This window comes from Callorhinus ursinus, unplaced genomic scaffold (assembly GCF_003265705.2).
Source record: "Callorhinus ursinus isolate GAN/ISIS: 27379988/994484 unplaced genomic scaffold, GSC_fseal_2.0 scaffold86, whole genome shotgun sequence".
Classification (NCBI taxonomy): Eukaryota; Metazoa; Chordata; class Mammalia; order Carnivora; family Otariidae; genus Callorhinus; species Callorhinus ursinus.
Genome location: NW_027397148.1, coordinates 1,073,866 through 1,092,344, shown reverse-complemented (window position 1 = coordinate 1,092,344; position 18,479 = coordinate 1,073,866). Strand labels below are relative to the sequence as shown.

Genomic DNA, 18,479 nt, shown 5'->3' with positions numbered 1-18,479 from the left:
AGTCCATCGTCTCTCATGGTTCGTCTCCTCCTCCAATTTCCCCCCCTTCATTTTTCCCTTCCTGCTCTCTTCTTTTTTTTTTTTTAAATGTGAGGTCTCTAAATCGTGCATGTGATGATACGTTGCGTACACAAAAGGGGGAGCTGTTTCAATTACAAAAGCTATTTTATACTTGGGTAATTACATACTTTATGTGATATTATTTTCAACAACTATGCCACATAAATTCATAAATTTCAGATTTCTTTACCATAACCAATTCTTTTTTTTTTTTTTTAAGATTTTATTTATTTATTTTGACAGAGAGAGACACAGCGAGAGAGGGAACACAAGCAGGGGGAGTGGGAGAGGGAGAAGCAGGCTTCCCGCCGAGCAGGGAGCCCGATGCGGGGCTCGATCCCAGGACCCTGGGATCATGACCTGAGCCGAAGGCAGACGCTTAACGACTGAGCCACCCAGGCGCCCCAACCATAACCAATTCTTGGTAGACCAGGAACATCCTGTTATAAGCATTCCATAGAAAAGTAAATTAGTGTGTTTGCTGGGAGTTGTCATTTGGAAGATCACAAGGGGATTTGACCAAGTTATCCTTTTCTTCCTGGACATTCCCTAGTAAAAAGGGGGAAAAGGGCTGCAGGCCAGCTGATAACCGTTTTCTTACCAGTGACCTTGATGTTTTTGTAGAGTATAGACCAGTTACTTTGTAAAATGTCCCTCACACCATGGAAATGATGCTGTTTGTTTTCTCAGTACATCTTCTCAGGTGGTAAACAATGCTGATTTGTCCCATTGCTAGAAATGTTTTTATCTCTTAGTTAAAATGGTGTCTGTAGGGTTTCTCCACTGTAGTTAATGTTTTAAAGGGAGATCCTTAGAGATAATGAGTTATCTTGTTCCTTATCACACTTGTAGCACCCAGTGATGGTTATTGCCTGAATCCTAATAGTACTGTCTTATTTACCAAATGGTGATTTTCTAATTCTATCTTTCTACATTTACTAGTTGTCTTTCCACAATGAGGAAGAGATTGACTTTACCCTCTTTTGTGTACTTATATCAGGGCGGACTGCTGGATTCGGTGTTAATCCTTTACTGTCATCATTTGGTCGCTTAACCTGGTTCATTATTCATTGGCAGGAAAGGATATTGGATATTCTAAGTTTGACATATACTTTCCCTGTTCCAGCCCTGGAATAGAAGTCCTGATTCCTTTTAGTGGAGAATAGTATTAGAAACTGAGACATGAGTAGTAAGTGTGCTGTTGCTTTTTAGGTGTTACTACTTCTAGGACCCCTCAGTGGACAGACAAAGCTAGGAAATATATGTATTTATATATAAATCCACATGTATCCAAATCTGTTTATAAATGTGTTGAAATCATGAGTTTACACTGATATCTCCAATACTGAGAATCCTGGCTTCATTATCCTCAGTATAATTGCATTTACTCAATTCTCCTGTTTTAACCAGTCTTCTCATCACATGGGCTGTCTCCGTGGCACAGTGTTGCCAGAGTTCTCTGGAAGTCACAGCCACCAGCTGAGAGCTAACACACCTACCTAGTGCCTCCAACTCGTTCCAGCTTGCCCTCTTCCTCATGTTTAAAAAAAAAAAAAATCATTAGAGTATAACTCATATGCAATATCCTTTCAGTTTCAGATGTACATCATAGTGATTCAGTATTTTTATGCATTATGAAATGGTCCCCACCATAAGTCTAGTTACCATCCATCAGCATACAAAATTATTACCATATTATTGACTATATTCCGTATGTTGTATATTACATCCCCGTAATTTAGTTTATAACTAGGAGTTTCTACTTCTTAATCCCCTTCACCTTATTTCACCCATACCCAGCCCCTCTCCCCACCCCCTGTAACCAACAGTTTGTTTCCTGTGTCTAAGATGTTTCTGTTTTGTTTTGTCTGTTCATTCATCTTGTTTTTTAGATTCCACATGTAAGTGAAATTATTTAGTATTTGTCTTTCTCTGTCTGACTTATTTCATTTAGCATAATACCCTCTAGCTGCACATTGTCACAAATGGTGAGATTTCATTCTCTTTTATGACTAATATATCACTGTGTATATAAACCACATATTTATCCATTCATCTATCATGGACATAGGTTGCATCGATATCTTGGCTATTTTAAATAATGCTGCAGTGAACATAGGGATGCATATATCTCTTCAGATTTGTATTTTCATTTTCTTTGGTTAAATACTTTTAGTAGAATTTCTGGATCACATGGTAGCTTTCTTTTCTTTTTTTTTAATAATTTTTTATTGTTATGTTAATCACCATACATCATTAGTTTTTGATGTAGTGTTCCATGATTCATTGTTTGTGCATAACACCCAGTGCTCCACGCAGAATGTGCCCTCTTTAATACCCATCACCAGGCTAACCCATCCCCCCACCCCCTCCCCTCTAGAACCCTCAGTTTGTTTTTCAGAGTCCATTGTCTCTCATGGTTCGTCTCCCCCTCGGATTTACTCCCCTTCATTCTTCCCCTCCTGCTATCTTCTTCTTTTTTTTTCTTAACATATATTGCATTATTTGTTTCAGAAGTACAGATCCGTGATTCATCAGTCTTGTACAATTCACAGTGCTCACCATAGCACATACCCTACCCAGTGTCTATCACCCAGCCACCCAATCCCTCCCACCCCCCACCACTCCAGCAACCCTCAGTTTGTTTCCCGAGATTAAGAATTCCTCATATCAGTGAGGTCATATGATACATGTCTTTCTCTGATTGACTTATTTCATTCAGCATAACACCCTCCAGTTCCATCCACGTCGTCGCAAATGGCAAGATCTCATTTCTTTTGATGGCTGCATAATATTCCATTGTGTATATATACCACATCTTCTTTATCCATTCATTTGTTGATGGACATCTCGGCTCTTTCCACAGTTTGGCTATTGTGGACATTGCTGCTATAAACATGGGGGTGCATGTACCCCTTCGGATCCCTACATTTGTATCTTTGGGGTAAATACCCAGTAGTGCAATTGATGTATCGTATGGTAGCTCTATTTTCAACTGTTTGAGGAACCTCCATACTGTTTTCCAGAGTAGTTGCACCAGCTTACATTCCCACCAACAGTGTAGGAGGGTTCCCCTTTCTCCACATCCCCGCCAACATCTGTCGTTTCCTGACTTGTTACTTTTAGCCATTCTGACGGGTGTGAGGTGGTATCTCATTGAGGTTTTGATTTGGATTTCCCTGATGCCGAGCGATGTTGAGCACTTTTTCATGTGCCTGTTGGGCATTTGGATGTCTTCTTTGGAAAAATGTCTGTTCATGTCTTCTGCCCATTTTTTGATTCGATTATTTGTTCTTTGGGTGTTGAGTTTGATAAGTTCTTTATAGATTTTGGATACTAGCCCTTTATCTGATATGTCATTTGCAAATATTTTCTCCCATTCTTTCGGTTGTCTTTTGGTTCTGTGGACTGTTTCTTTTGCTGTGCAAAAGCTTTTTATCTTGAAATCCCAATAGTTCATTTTTGCCCTTGCTTCCCTTGCCTTGGGCGATGTTTGTAGGAAGAAGTTGCTGCGGCTGAGGTCGAAGAAGTTCCTGCCTGTGTTCTCCTTTAGGATTTTGATGGACTCCTGCCTCACGTTTAGGTCTTTCAGCCATTTGGAGTCTATTTTTGTGTGTGGTGTAAGGAAATGGTCCAGTTTCATTCTTCTGCATGTAGCTGTCCAATGTTCCCAACACCATTGGTTGAAGAGACTGTCTTTTTTCCACTGGACATTCTTTCCTGCTTTGTCAAAGATGAGGTGACCATAGAGTTGAGGGTCCATTTCTAGGCTCTCTGTTCTGTTCCATTGATTGATGTGTCTGTTTTTATGCCAGTACCATACTGTCTTGATGATGACAGCTTTGTAATAGAGCTTGAAGTCCGGAATTGTGTTGCCGCCAGCTTTGCTTTTCTTTTTCAATATTCCTCTGGCTATTCGGGGTCTCTTCTGGTTCCATACAAATTTTAGGATTATTTGTTCCATTTCTTTGAAAAAGGTGGATGGTATTTTGATGGGGATTGCATTGAAATGTGTAGATTGCTCTAGGTATCACTGACATCTTCACAATGTTTGTTCTTCCAATCCATGAGCATGGAACGTTTTTCCATTTCTTTGTGTCTTCCTCAATTTCTTTCATGAGTATTTTATAGTTTTCTGAGTACAGATCCTTTGCCTCTTTGGTTAGATTTATTCCTAGGTATCTTATGGTTTTGGGTGCAGTTGTAAATGGGATCGACTCCTTGATTTGTCTCTCTTCTGTCTTGTTGTTGGTGTATAGGAATGCCACTGATTTCTGTGCATCGATTTTATATCCTGCTACTTGACTGAATTCCTATATGAGTTCTAGCAGTTTTGGGGTGGAGTCTTTTGGGTTTTCCACATACAGTATCATATCATCTGCAAAGAGTGAGAGTTTGACTTCCTCTTTGCCGATTTGGATGCCTTTGATTTCTTTTTGTTGTCTGATTGCTGTGGCTAGGACTTCTAATCCTATTTTGAATAGCAGTGGTGAGAGTGGACATCCCTGCCGCGTTCCTGACCTTAGGGGAAAAGCTCTCAGCTTTTCCCCATTGAGAATGATAATCGCTGTAGTTTTTTCATAGATGGCTTTTATGATATTGAGGTATGTACCCCCTATCCCTATACTCTGAAGAGTTTTGATCAAGAAAGGATGCTGTACTTTGTCAAATGCTTTTTCTGCATCTATTGAGAGGATCATATGATTCTTGTCCTTTCTTTTGTTCATGTATTGTATCACGTTGATTGATTTGTGGATGTTGAACCAGCCTTGCAGCCCAGGGATAAATCCCACTTGGTTGTGGTGAATAATCCTTTTAATGTACTGTTGGATCCTATTGGCTAGTATTTTGGTGAGAATTTTTGCATCCATGTTCATCAAGGATGTTGGTCTGTAATTCTCCTTTTTGATGGGGTCTTTGTCCGGTTTGGGGTTGAAGGTAATGGTGGCCTCATAAAATGAGTTTGGAAGTTTTCCTTCCATTTCTATTTTTTGGAACAGTTTCAGGAGAATAGGTATTAATTCTTCTTGAAATGTCTGATAGAATTCCCCTGGGAAGCCATCTGGCCCTGGGCTTTTGTTTGTTGGGAGATTTTTGATGACTGCTTCAATTTCCTTAGTGGTGATAGGTCTGTTCAGGTTTTCTATTTCTTCCTGGTTCAGTTTTGGTAGTTGATACATCTCTAGGAATGCACCCATTTCTTCCAGGTTATCTAATTTGCTGGCATAGAGTTGCTCATAATATGTTCTTATAATTGTATTTCTTTGGTGTTGGTTTTGATCTCTCCTCTTTCATTCATGATTTTGTTGATTTGGGTCATGTCTCTTTTCTTTTTGATAAGTCTGGCCAGGGGTTTATCAATCTTGTTAATTCTTTCAAAGACCCAGCTCCTACTTTCGCTGATCTGTTCTACTGTTCTTTTGGTTTCTATTTCATTGATTTCTGCTCTGGTCTTTATGATTTCTCTTCTCCTGCTGGGTTTAGGCTTTCTTTGCTGTTCTTTCTCCAGCTCCTTTAGGTGTAGGGTTAAGTTGTGTATTTGAGACCTTTCTTGTTTCTTGAGAAAGGCTTGTATTGCTATATACTTTCCTCTCAGGACTGCCTTTGCTGTATCCCAAAGATTTTGAACAGTTGTGTTTTCATTTTCATTGGTTTCCATGAATTTTTTTAATTCTTCTTTAATTTCCTGGTTGACCCATTCATTCTTTAGTAGGATGCTCTTTAGCCTCCATGTATTTGAGTTCTTTCCGACTTTCCGCTTTTGATTGAGTTCTAGTTTCAAAGCATTGTGGTCTGAAAATATGCAGGGAATAATCCCAGTCTTTTGGTACTGGTTGAGACCTGATTTGTGACCTAGGATGTGATCAGTTCTGGAGAATGTTCCATGGGCACTAGAGAAGAATGTGTATTCTGTTGCTTTGGGATGGAATGTTCTGAATATATCTGTAAAGTCCATTTGGTCCAGTGTTTCATCTAAAGTCTTTATTTCCTTGTTGATCTTTTGCTTAGATGATCTGTCCATTTCAGTCAGGGGGGTGTTAAAGTACCCCACTATTATTGTATTGTTGTCAATGTGTTTCTTTGCTTTTGTTATTAATTGCTCCCACGTTAGGGGCATAGATATTTACAATTGTTAGATCTTCTTGTTGGATAGACCCTTTAAGTAGGATATAGTGTCCTTCCTCATCTCTTATTACAGTCTTTGTTTTAAAATCTAGTTTGTCTGATATAAGGATTGCCACCCCAGCTTTCTTTTGGTGTCCATTTGCATGGTAAATGGTTTTCTACCCCCTCACTTTCAATGTGGGGGTGTCTTTGGGTCTAAAATGAGTCTCTTGCAGACAGCATATGGATGGGTCTTGTTTTTGAATCCAATCTGATAGCCTGTGTCTTTTGATTGGGGCATTGAGCCCATTTACATTCAGGGTAACTATTGAAAGGTATGAATTTAGTGCCATTGTATTGCCTGTGAGGTGACTGTTACTGTATATTGTCTGTGTTCTTTTCTGATCTATGCTGCTTTTAGGCTCTCTTTTTGCTTAGAGGACCTCTTTCAATATTTCTTGTAGGGCTGGTTTTGTGTTTGCCAATTCCTTTAGTTTTTGTTTGTCCTGGAAGCTTTTTATCTCTCCCTCTATTTTCAATGACAGCCTAGCTGGATATAGTATTCTTGGCTGCATATTTTTCTCGTTTATTGCTCTGAAGATATCATGCCAGTCCTTTCTGGCCTGCCAGGTCTCTGTGGATAGGTCTGTTGCCAATCTAATGTTTCTACCATTGTAGGTTACATATCTCTTCTCCCGAGCTGCTCTCAGGATTTTCTCTTTGTCTCTGCGACTCGTAAGTTTTACTATTAGATGTCGGGGTGTTGACCTATTTTTATTGATTTTGAGAGGGGTTCTCTGTGCCTCCTGGATTTTGATGCCTGTTTCCTTCCCCACACTAGGGAAGTTCTCTGCTATAATTTGCTCCAATATACCTTCTGCCCCTCTCTCTCTTTCTTCTTCTTCTGGGATCCCAGTTATTCTAATGTTGTTTCGTCTTATGGTATCGCTTATCTCTCGAATTCTGCCCTCATGATTCTGTACTTGTTTATCTCTCTTTTTCTCAGTCTCTTTATTTTCCATCATTTGGTGTTCTATATCGCCGATTCTCTCTTCTGCCTCATTTATCCTGCAGTTAGTGCCCCCATTTTTTATTGCACCTCATTAAGAGCCTTTTTCATTTCGACATGGTTAGATTTTAGTTCTTTTATTTCTCCAGGAAGGGTTTCTCTAATAACTTCCACACTTTTTTCAAGCCCAGCTAGTATCTTTAAAGTCATGATTCTGAACTCTATGTCCGACATCGTACTAATGTCAGTATTGAGTAGGTCCCTGGCAGACGGTACTACCTCTTGTTCTTTTTGCTGAGGTGATTTTTTTCGTCTTGTCATTTTGTCCAGAGGAGAACAGATGAATGAGAGAACAGAATGCTAACAGGTTAACAACGTCTGCAGCAAATATACTCTATACAAATCAGAAAAGACCTGAACCCAGGGGACAAGAAAGGGAAAGAAAAGAGAAAAAAAAAAGGAAAAAGATAAAGATAAAAACAAACAAAAAGAGAACAAAACAAAAAAAAACAGAATATGATCAAATATGATTAGGCTAGTGCATAGATCAGTGCCACACACTAGCTTTTGAGCATATTTTGGTCTGTTAGAAGAAAGTGCCTGCTAAAATTTTAAAGGAAGAAAGACTTATATATGTACAAAATAAGGGTTGATACAATGAAGGGATGGGAGATGACTGTAAAGGTGAAAATTATAAAAGATTTTATAAAAGGAATTGATAAGATAAGTTGTTTTTAAAAAGAAAGAAGATTTAAAAAGAAAAAAAAAGGAAAAAAAAGGGAGAGAATGTGATCAGGCAGGAGAATAGAACAAAGCCATACACTAGTGATTTAGGGTTATATTTTGATCTGTTAGAAGAAATTGTATCTCAAAATTTTAAAGAGAGAACAACTTATATATATATATGCCAAAAATAAGGGTAACTACTATGAAGGGATAAAAATATGACTCTAAAAATGAAAAATAAAAAATGTTTTTTTAAAAAAGGGATTGATAAGATGTTGTTTGAAAAAGGGAAAAAGAAAAATTAAAAAACTTAAAAAAATTAACTCTGAAAAACTAATGAATTATGGTAAAAAAGCCATGAATTCTATGCGCAGTATTCCCCTAGCGCTGGAGTTCTCCCGTTCTCCTTGATCGGTAAACTTGGTCTTGGCTTGCTGGCTGTTCGGGCTGATCTCCTGGGGGAGGGGCCTGTTGCCGTCGTTCCCAAATGTCTTTGCTGGAGGCGGAATTGCCCCACCCTTGTGTGTCCGGGCTAAGCAAGCTGCTCCGGTTTGCTCTCAGGAGGTTTTGTTCCCTGCAAGCTCTCAGTACAGCTTTGGAGGACCAGGGTGAAAACGGTGGCCTCCCAATGTCTGCCCGGAGGAGCTGAGAACTCGGGGCCCCGCTCCTCAGTGCGCCCCCAGAGAAAAGCAGTCACTCCCGTTCCCCGGTCTGCAGCCGTACTCGGTGCTCACCCGGCCTGTGACCGAGCGTTTCTATGTCTGGCACCCGACCCCGTGTGGAGTCTCCAAATCCAGCAGATCCCTGCCGTGCGCTTCCGCGCCACTCCTCCCTGGGGAGGAAGTGGAGTCTCCCCGGCCGACAGAGGCCCCCTCCCCCGCTGTCTATCCTCCCGAATATCGCCTCGGATTCACTTCTCCGCACGTCCTACCTTCCAGAAAGTGGTGGCTTTTCTGTTTAGAGTGTTGTTACTATTCTTATCTTCGATCTCCTGTTGAGTTCGTAGGTGTTCAGAATGGGTTGATCCCTATTCAGCTGAATTCCTGAGACCAGACAAAATCCAGGTCTCCTACTCCTCCATCGTCTTACTCCACCCCCGGTAGCTTTATTTTCAATTCTTTGAGGAACCTCCACACTATATTCCATAGGGGCTGCACCAGTTTGCATTCCCACCAGCAGTGCATACGGGTTCCCTTTGCTCTCCATCTTTGCAAGCACTTATTAGTTGTCTTTGATAATAACTAGTTTGAGAGGCTTGAGGTGATTTCTTCTGGTTTTGATTTATACTTCCCTAATGATTAGCAGTGTTGAGCATCTTTTCAGGTGTCTCTTGGTCATCTCTATGTCTTCTTTGGGAAAATGTTCAAGTCCTCTGCCCATAGTTTTAATCAGGCTATCATTTTTTTTGATACTGAGTTGTATAAGTTCTGTCATCTGGATATTAACCTCTTATCAGATAAATGATTTGCAGATATCCTCTCCCTTTCAGTAGGTTGCCTTTTCCTTTTGTTTTGATTTCCTTCGCTCTACTAAAGGTAGTATCTATGCTTCTCAAATGATTCCAAAAAATAAAAGAGGAAAGAAGGCTTCTAAACTCATTTTATGCTGCCAGCATTACCCTGGTACGGCAGCGAGGCAAAAACACCGTAAAAAAAGAAAATTACATGTCAGTATCCCTGATGAACACAGATGCAGAAATCCTCCACAAAATATTAGCAGACTGAATTCAACAATATATTAAAAGGATTTCTATACTTTTAATGATAAGCTTTTCTAAGATATTCATTCAAAGAATTAAAGATAGTAGGTACATACATTAAAAATTATCTTAAAAACCACTTAAATTGTGAGGAACTGGTTCTTAGGAAATAAACAGCCAAGAAGCAGCTTTATAATTTTTAAAAACCTGTTTCTGACTTCTGGCTGGTACCTCCACTATATCTCTGTCTCTGGGGCAGTAGAGGGCTGGTTGGAAAAGGCGCAGGTGAGAGGGCAGTGGGTTAGAGGGTGAGGACAGGACCTCTCTGTCTGCTGAGTGTCTGCTTGAAATAAAGATGGAGCTCTGCTGTAGGGTAGGAAGATTTGGGCACTCCCCAGGTGAACTTCAGTTAAGTCATGTGCCTCTGTGATTACAAAATTCATTTGAGTTACAATTTTTTGTAATCTAAGGCTAAATAAACACTTTTAACACTTAATCAAAAATCTTCTTAAACCTTATCAGAGTTTCTTACCATAGTATTTTGCCCAGAAGACTTTCTTTGGTGTTAGCATCATGAAACCAGTTATTGTTATACAGTTACAGATATATTAAGAGTTTTGCTTTTTAAAAATTCTTAATATTGGGTGGTTTTCTAGTAAGTCTTCTAAGAGACTTCAGATGACATGCTAAAGTCAAGACAGGAAAGAAATTGAATCACTGAATATTCTAATGAAAGATTAGTATAACAATATTTGACCTATACTGTATTTTTATACATTCAGGATACACAGTGAAGAATTTTTATTCCATGAAACGAAACATACACAGTATATTCTATAGTGCAGTTTTAGTTTTATATAAATGTTCTTAGATTTATGAACAATTAATATAAAAATGTGACAGTCTGGCTTTTTATCTTTTTTAAGAAAGCAGAAATATAATATTTTAATACACAGCTTCTATACAACCAAAAAGTAAAACATCACAGTAAAATGTTGGTGAGAAAACATGGTATTTCATTTGCAGTGCATGGCAAATGGTTAACATCCTTAGTCATAAACTTTTTATCATTTTTAATTTCTTTCCTCTCCCCCCTCTCTGTCTCTGTAGTGAATCTGACCGTTCTGGGAAACATGGTGGCAATGTCTCTTTGGATGTTTTACCAGTTAAAGGTCCTCAAGATTCTCCACTTCTTTCACAAGCTGTTTGCCCACCTCAAGATAAATCATCCTCTAAGCAAATGTGGACTGTCCAGCCTGAACACTTGATTTTGATAGCCCCTTCTTGTGAGTATATCAATAACAACACAACAGCAGTGCACTCTGAAAACCAGGGCTCTACTCACTCTGGGCCAGTTGCTCATCTAGGAAGTATACTTGGAGTATATACAGATGTGACCAGTGGCTTACACGGGTCCTCCTCTCCCCTACTGAGACCTACCTCACACTCAACCTGAGCATTGTCTAGCACAAGGCCATTGTCCTCATTCCAGGCTTCCAGTACCCCATCTGACTGGGCCATTCGTCCATGGGTCCTTCGTCCCACCACATGCCTTGCCCCAAAGAGCTCATTTGGTACTTGGCATCTTTTACTCTTCACATTGATATAGTTGCTTCAGAGTAGGAACAAATCTGGTACCACCGTATGTGCCCACGATAAGACCAGATGGTAACAATTTCCAGATGTTCTTTTTTTCCTCTTTGTTCAGTATTTTTGTAGTTTAAGAGTAAACAAAATGGTCTTATTTTACCAGGGATTTGAAATTCCTGTAAAGAAAAATTAAGTTGTAGAATTAAGTATTTAGAATTCCATTTTTTACTATTTATTAACATTTGGGTTTTTTTCACTAATGCTAAATGTAAGTTATATTTTATTTATCTGATATAATAGGTGATCTGGCAAAAACTGCATGTTTCCAGATTTTAAATAATTCCGTTAGGTTACTGAAATTTGAGTTGTACTGGCCAGCACATTGCCTTACGGTAACACCACAACATGGATTTATCCCACCAGAGTAAGTATGACTTCCCTTTCCTCCGGATGTTATTCAGATGTTAGCATGGTGACTTTTTTGAAGGATCGGATATTATGCCATTTTAATCTTTTCAGTAGAATTTTGCCATATGCTCCCTATACAGAGCTCCATGTGGTTTTGTGGGACCACAATGAAGTTCAAGATTCATGCTCTTTAGCAGTGTAGAGCCCATGTTCACAGCCACTTAGGGTGTATATAGCCTAAAAGGGTTAAGAGACATGAGTGAGGTGGGAAAGAGTTCCTGAAGTGGAAGACATCAGATTGTGTGGACATATTACCCTGCGTAGCAAATTACAAAGCAAGGCATACAGCTGGGCAGATGATGAGGGATGGTGGTCCCTAAAGCCCACATGGTTCTGTACTTCATTACCTTGGTTCTGGCTCAACTTACTTTGCTGGTTTTGTCTAAAGGACATTTTATAGACAAAGCGTCTTGACTTTTAATATGTCTGAACCATAACCTAGCTTGCCATTTTTTACAAATAATATTCTAAGAAGGAAATCTTGGGGACCAAATGCTGATAAGCAGTCCTCTAGGTGCAGCTTAATTATTGATAGGAGGTAAAGCTGTAATTCTGCAGCTTTTCAGGGACTTCATCTGGGTGGGCACAGAACATTCACATCTCAAAGTTGCTTCCTATTTGGGAATGGCAACTTTGCAGAAGAGCAACATGAAGTTTATTTACTTTTGCAAAGTGATGAAGTTTGCATTTTAGAAGAGTTTAGCTGACTAATACTGACCTAAGGTATGGTTAGGCATGCTCCAGAGAAACATTCCTAGGACCAAAGCAATCAATTAAATATTTACTAATTAAGGTTGAAAAGATAGGGAAATGATAGAACAGATTGTTCACTTTTAAAGATCATCCCACATATTTAGCTGTTAGGAATGGAAAATAATCTTGCTCTGCCATTTTTTTAAAGATTTTATTTTATTTATTTGTTTGAGAGAGAGAGTGCACGAACAGTTGGGGGAGGGGCAGAGGGAGAGGGAGAAGCAGACTCCCCACTGAGCGGGGAGTCCAACTCAGCCCTCAGTCCCAGGATGAGCTGAAGACAGATGCTTAACTGTCTGAGCCACCCAGGCACCCTTGCTCCGTGATTTTTGACATGGGTGCTAAAGTGTCTTTTGTAACTGGTTGTTTCTTCTGAGTCACAAATCTGATTACATTGTCCACATTTAAAAGTCATCTTTGACATTCCATAGCTCTTGAAGAGAGTAATGAGCTCAGAAAGTTTTAGCAATTGGGTAAAAAACAGTCTTTTTTCATTTCCTTTCCACCCCCCTCTTTTTCTTCCAGTTTCTTTTCCTGCTATTTCATTCTCTTTGTACTGTAACTGTGTCATTCTTTATTATCAAGTGGCTCAGAGCTTTTGTATATTGGCCTTGTGCTCCAGAAATTTTTATTTTGAATTGCTTTTTAAATGGTATTTCTATGGTATGGGCTGTTTTCACATGAGTTTTCCCCTTAGGTTCATGGGTTTATGCCACTCAGCTTCTTGTTAGCCACTGAGTTGGGGCTGATGCAGACATATATGGGATCTCACCTCTTCTCTGCTCTTTTTTTTTTTTTTAAATATTTTATTTGTTTATTTATTTGCCAGAAAGAGAGAGGGAGAGCACAAGTAGGCAGAGCAGCAGGGAGAGGGAGAAGCAGACTCCTTGCTGAGCAGGGAGCCCGATGTGGGGCTCAATCTCAGGACCCTGGGATCATGACCTGAGTTGAGGCAGACGCTTGACTGACTGAGCCACCCAGGCAGCGCCCCTTCTCTGCTCTTTCTGAGCAACAAGGAGAGCTGGTCATTGACAGAACATACATAACTCTAGTGGTTATTGCTATTGGAGTATAGGATATTCTTGGTTGTCATTACTAAATTCTTTTTTTCAGGAGTAAGCTACAAATTCTTGTGAGTCCTAATTCCTCCTTATCCACAAAACATTCAATGTTCCCATGGAGTGGTTTAATCTATATACACTGTGACAATGGACAGAAGGTACTTTTTTTTTTTTTAGCAACGTTTTTCCTGTTTTGCAGCTTAAGTGTTGTGATCCTTATTAGCACTTACTTTTCAGAAATGAAATGAAGGGGCCTGTTCTTTCAGCCCAACTAGACTTACTCAGATAGAGAACTTAGCACAGAGTTTTCCCTTTAGTGACCTGAACGATTCTCCTGGGGGTGGGAGGGGGGGGGCAGGCAGGAATGGAGAGTGGAGCCTAGAAACCATTATTAACTTGCAAAATCTGCTTTGAAAAAGAAGGGAGTTGGGGGAGAGAGAGGAAGAGTCAAAGATTTACTTTGAGATCTGAATAAATTTTCTCATCCATCCATGTTTCATTTATTTGGCATTACTTTTCTCCACTATGTTTTAAAAATAAGAATTGTTTCTTTAAAATGATAGATCCATTTGTGTCTTACCTCCTTTATTTGGCTCATTTCAGAAAATTGTGAAAGTTCAAATTCGTGAAGACTTAACCCAGAAAGAACTCCTCACTCATTTGGCCTCCAGCACATTTGGAATCCTTTCTCCAGGAACTGAGCCTTCAGTTAGTCATCTGGTGAAACCAATGACAAAACCACCTTCCACAAAAGTTGAGATAAGAAACAAGACTGTTACTTTTCCCGCAACAGAACCTGGTGAAACTTCAGGTGTGGTATCACAAGGTTATAGAATTCACATGGCCACTGATTGGTTGAGTCTAACACTCTGTGTTCTTAGTGACCTTTATCGTAGTGACAGGAGTAAAATTATCCCCTATTTCAGGGGAGACTCTGGTTGTCGTTGGCAGTCATTTCCATGCCATGCCAGATTTGGGGGAGCTTAAAAATGATAAAATGTAGATGTTTAAGAACTGTTTATATTCCGGGAGTCTCAGATTCTACCCGGTCAGAACCATCCCTCCTCAGCTCTCACTAAGTCTTTTACCAGAACTGCTAATAAGTTAGCAGCTGAAGAAGAGGAGAAAGTAGGTAAAACCTGGTTCTGTCCCTCACTAATGAAACTTTGAGGCACTAAAGAAGTTAAATAAATATGCTCAGTTTCCCCATTTTTAAAATGGCCATAATTGACTCCTCTCACAGAGGGCTTTGAGGAATAAATGAAATAATATATTTAAAGCACTTGGCATAGTGTTTGTCACCTAGTAGGCACTCAGTCTTGCTAATGTTCCTCCAGGGTCCTGAGAACACTGCTTTTGCTTTCCCTCCCTGTCTCTCTCCCTCCCTGTGATGGCTCATCTAAGTGACTGGGATTGCATGTGGGACCTGTTGGAAAGGGTGTGGGCCTTCTGTCACCTGGCCCTCACTCCTTGCCTCTCTCACTTCCACTCACATTCAGTTTCCACTGCCCGTGAAGCCTGTCCCTCCCTGGTCATTGCCCATCCCCTGGCTCCATCCACCCTACGCATGTCCTCTAGGAGTCCCAGCAGCTCTCTGGCCTCGTTCAGACATCCAGGCCGCTGGCCCTGCTGCCTCCTCACTCCCCCACTCCAGCCCTGGCCTCTTCTGCCTGAATTCTGTGCTCTGTCACTGCAATTACTGTCTTAGGAACGCTCTCAACTGCTGTGTGCCCCTCCCTCTGCATTCCTGACTGGCAAGATCTGGACCCTTGTGAGAGCCAGCCATCTACCAGCTCCGTGTCTCTCCTGTAGCGGCGCAGCTGCTGGAGAAAGCCACCCATTCGGGGTCTCTGCTCTCAGATGCCGCTCAGCCCCACGCTTCTCTAGCAGCCCTCCTTGGTGTGTGTCCTTCCCTGTTTCCTGTAGGCATGTGACAACGTCTCTCTTCTCAGTGCCCCTCCCCTGCTCCTGCTCTCACTCTTCCAGCTCTTGATTTTGCCTCACACATCATTGCAAATGCAAAAGCCGTTAGACTAAATGTGAGGCTTCTGCTTCCATCCCAGACAAACCCTTCTGCCTGGAATCTAGGCCCATCTATTCTTGCCTCCTCAGGGCCTTCCTCTGCCCCTTCTCTCTCCTGTATCCTCAGTTTCTCCCTTTGTTGATGCCTTTCCATTGGCACACAGCTCTGCCATCACATGTTTAAGGAATGCCTTTCTTGGCCCCACCTCTCCTTGCTGATCTCCCCGCTTCTGTGACACCCCTCCCTCCTGGAAGGATTATGCTCCCTGCTTTCATTTCCTCGGGCTGTAAACGAACTGATGCTGCCACCTTGCCCTGACCCTGCTACTGAGGTCACCGAAAAGGGATTGTCTCTTCTGTGGGTCTTTGTTAATTTGATCCCTCAACACTGGCGACCACTCCTTCCTCCTTGGACTACTTTTTTTCTTGTGCCTCTCCTGGTTTTCCCTGCTTCACATGCTCCTTCTCAGGTTTCGCTGATGACTCTTTTTCTTCCTGGGTCTTTCTCTGTCCCTTTCTTTCTCTAGGCTCTCCCTGCACCCCACTCAGCTTCTGTGTGCTGGCATCTCACAAACAGAACTCTTGTTTTACCCATGAAACCTGCCTCTCCTCCAGCCCTACCCATGTCAGTAAGTGGCCACACTATCTGCTCATTAAGCCAAATCCCTGGAAGTTATTTGTTCTTTGCTTCCTCCCTCTTCCCACACAGTCCACTAGCAAGTCCTTTGCGGTCCGTTTCCAGAATGGATCCCCTGTCTGCCCGCTGCTTTTCCTCCCACTGACTCAAGCCTGATGCAGACCACCCCACATGTGTTCTCTCAAGGCAGCTGCTGCTGTGGCATCTTACCAGGGCTCCTCATCCACTTTGACCCCCTTGTGGTCTCTCCTCTCCACAGCAGCCAGTAACTCTTTAAATTAACATGTAAATCATCTTATAGCTCTCTTGCTTAAGCCCTTCATTATCCTTTGATTAAATCCAAAACAAGATATCTGTCAAATTTGATTTTGTTAAAAAATACTATAAATTCCCATTGGGCTCCTCTAAGGATTGGATGAGTGTATTTTTCCCCTATGATGAGGTAATTAGTCATTATTACACATTATCACAGTAATCTGCTTGTTTACTTCTCCAAGAATTGTTTGAGTTGTGACATGTGTGTTCCTTGTAGAAAATTTTCTGGAACTTGAGAATCATGGTAACACAGAAGTGAAGTGGCATCTGTCATCCTTAGCTCCACCTTATGTCAAGGTCAGTAGTAGTTGCCTTAAATATATTCATTTTAATGTTTAAACTTTATTCGGGGTGTTTTTATACTGAATTATGAGCATAGGTTGAGATTATTGGGGGTTTTTTGTCCCACTAATTCACTTACTTGATTTTCTCTAGATGGGGCTAATACATGCCCCATCTTCTTCACAAGGTGGTTTTAAGAGTCAGATTAGAGATTGTGTGTGAAAATATGTGCTTGTTCATTTAATGCTACCTCCTACCTGATTTTTATCTGAAAATAACTTTATTTTGAAAAATATATAAAAATTTTATTATGGAGCATTGTGTGTGCATACACACGCATGTGCATTTTTCTTTCCCATGTTCTGAGTACTAATCTGTGTTTTCAGCTGGTAGGAGCTAGTGTAGGAGCCAGAACTGAATGTTCTTTGTCAGTGAGTGCTAGCCTGCTCTATACTGCAAATAGTCTCCACCAGTAGGCTCTCCGTGAATTGAGCATGTTGTCATGTATGTTGTTTAGAATGCTGTGGCCTTTCTGCCATGTATTTTGTGTGACAGTAGCAGTTTTGAGCCCTAATACTAACAAAATGTGTGCAAAAGATAGTGCTGTTCCTACTGAAAAAAAATAACTGGTATTGCATATGATGTTAAAATGCACATTCAGCAAGGGTCTTCAGGGTCCTTGAGCTTGAACATTATGAGCACCATCCTAAAGATGACTGTAGCCAGGGAGGAGTGGCTTTTGATGGAAGGAAGAGCGTCAGTGTGAGGCCTTTGTGAGCAGAGTTAAGTAGCACTCCCACTCCTAGGCAGGCAGTGAGCTCTCCTGGCCCCTGCAAAATGGGTTTGTGTGTCCTTGGTAACCATAAAGGTAATCGTGTCACTCTGACTTTTATATTTTTTTCATTTGATTGCTTAAATAATTGTAGGGAGTTGATGACAGTGGAGATGTTTTTAGAGCTACCTATGCAGCATTCAGATGTTCTCCTATTTCTGGTATACTGGAAAGCCGTGGAATTCGGAAGGTGAGTTTTGACATTTTTTTCATAGTAAGAACATAGTGTTGATTGACCAGGAGACCCTCATATTTTTCCACCCCGAGTGGTTGCTTCACCTAAACCAGTGCTGCTCTGCTAACAACCGGCTCGTCCCAGGAGAAGACCCGCCTCAGTGCACATCAGTGGACTGCTTCCTGTGGCAGAGGTCTTGCTTTCTAAACAGCTAAACAAAATGCCGTGCTTAGTAGTAGGATTGATTTACATTCTGATATAAGCACTTCATGTGGCCACAGACTGCCAGTACTTACAATACACTTAGAGTAGCTCTAATCTAGACAATAGTTTTGTCCACCAGCCGTAATAGAAAAATCTGCCACCGCTCAAAAACAACTGTGTTCATGTCATAGGCAACAGTATATCTTCATGGGCAAACGGTGATGGATCTTTTTAGTACCATGACCCTCTTAAGTTCTAACTCATTTGTAGACCTGACATAGCTTTTTCAGATATCCCTTAGTGACACTAGTCATTCACTTGGCCTCAGTAATACGCTTTTTCAAGCGAACAGCTGAAACTCATTTAAACTATAGCACTTTGGGCGCCTGGGTGGCTCAGTTGGTCAGGCGACTGCCTTCGGCTCAGGTCATGATCCTGGAGTCCCGGGATCGAGTCCCACATCGGGCTCCCTGCTCAGCGGGGAGTCTGCTTCTCCCTCTGACCCTCTTCCCTCTCATGCTATCTCTCATTCTCTCTCTCT

General features: G+C 41.0%; 1 protein-coding gene across 12 annotated transcripts in view; it reads left to right on the top strand.

The window, feature by feature from the left end:
• The window catches only part of CEP192 (centrosomal protein 192), a 146,337-nt gene that overhangs the window by 112,301 nt on the left and 15,557 nt on the right, over positions 1-18,479 (top strand). For 11 of the 12 annotated variants that reach the window (XR_012376801.1, XR_012376800.1, XM_025865172.2 and 8 more), the window contains 6 exons: positions 10,710-10,885; positions 11,490-11,613; positions 13,524-13,629; positions 14,075-14,282; positions 16,663-16,742; positions 17,654-17,749. Coding sequence is in view for 10 of the 12 variants with exons in the window: in XM_025865172.2 (XP_025720957.1) it covers positions 10,710-10,885; positions 11,490-11,613; positions 13,524-13,629; positions 14,075-14,282; positions 16,663-16,742; positions 17,654-17,749 (790 nt within the window). In the remaining 2 variants the exon portion in view is untranslated. Of the gene's footprint in view, positions 1-10,709; positions 10,886-11,489; positions 11,614-13,523; positions 13,630-14,074; positions 14,283-16,662; positions 16,743-17,653; positions 17,750-18,479 lie in introns of those variants that run through there. The other variant, XM_073888051.1, reaches the window with a different exon arrangement.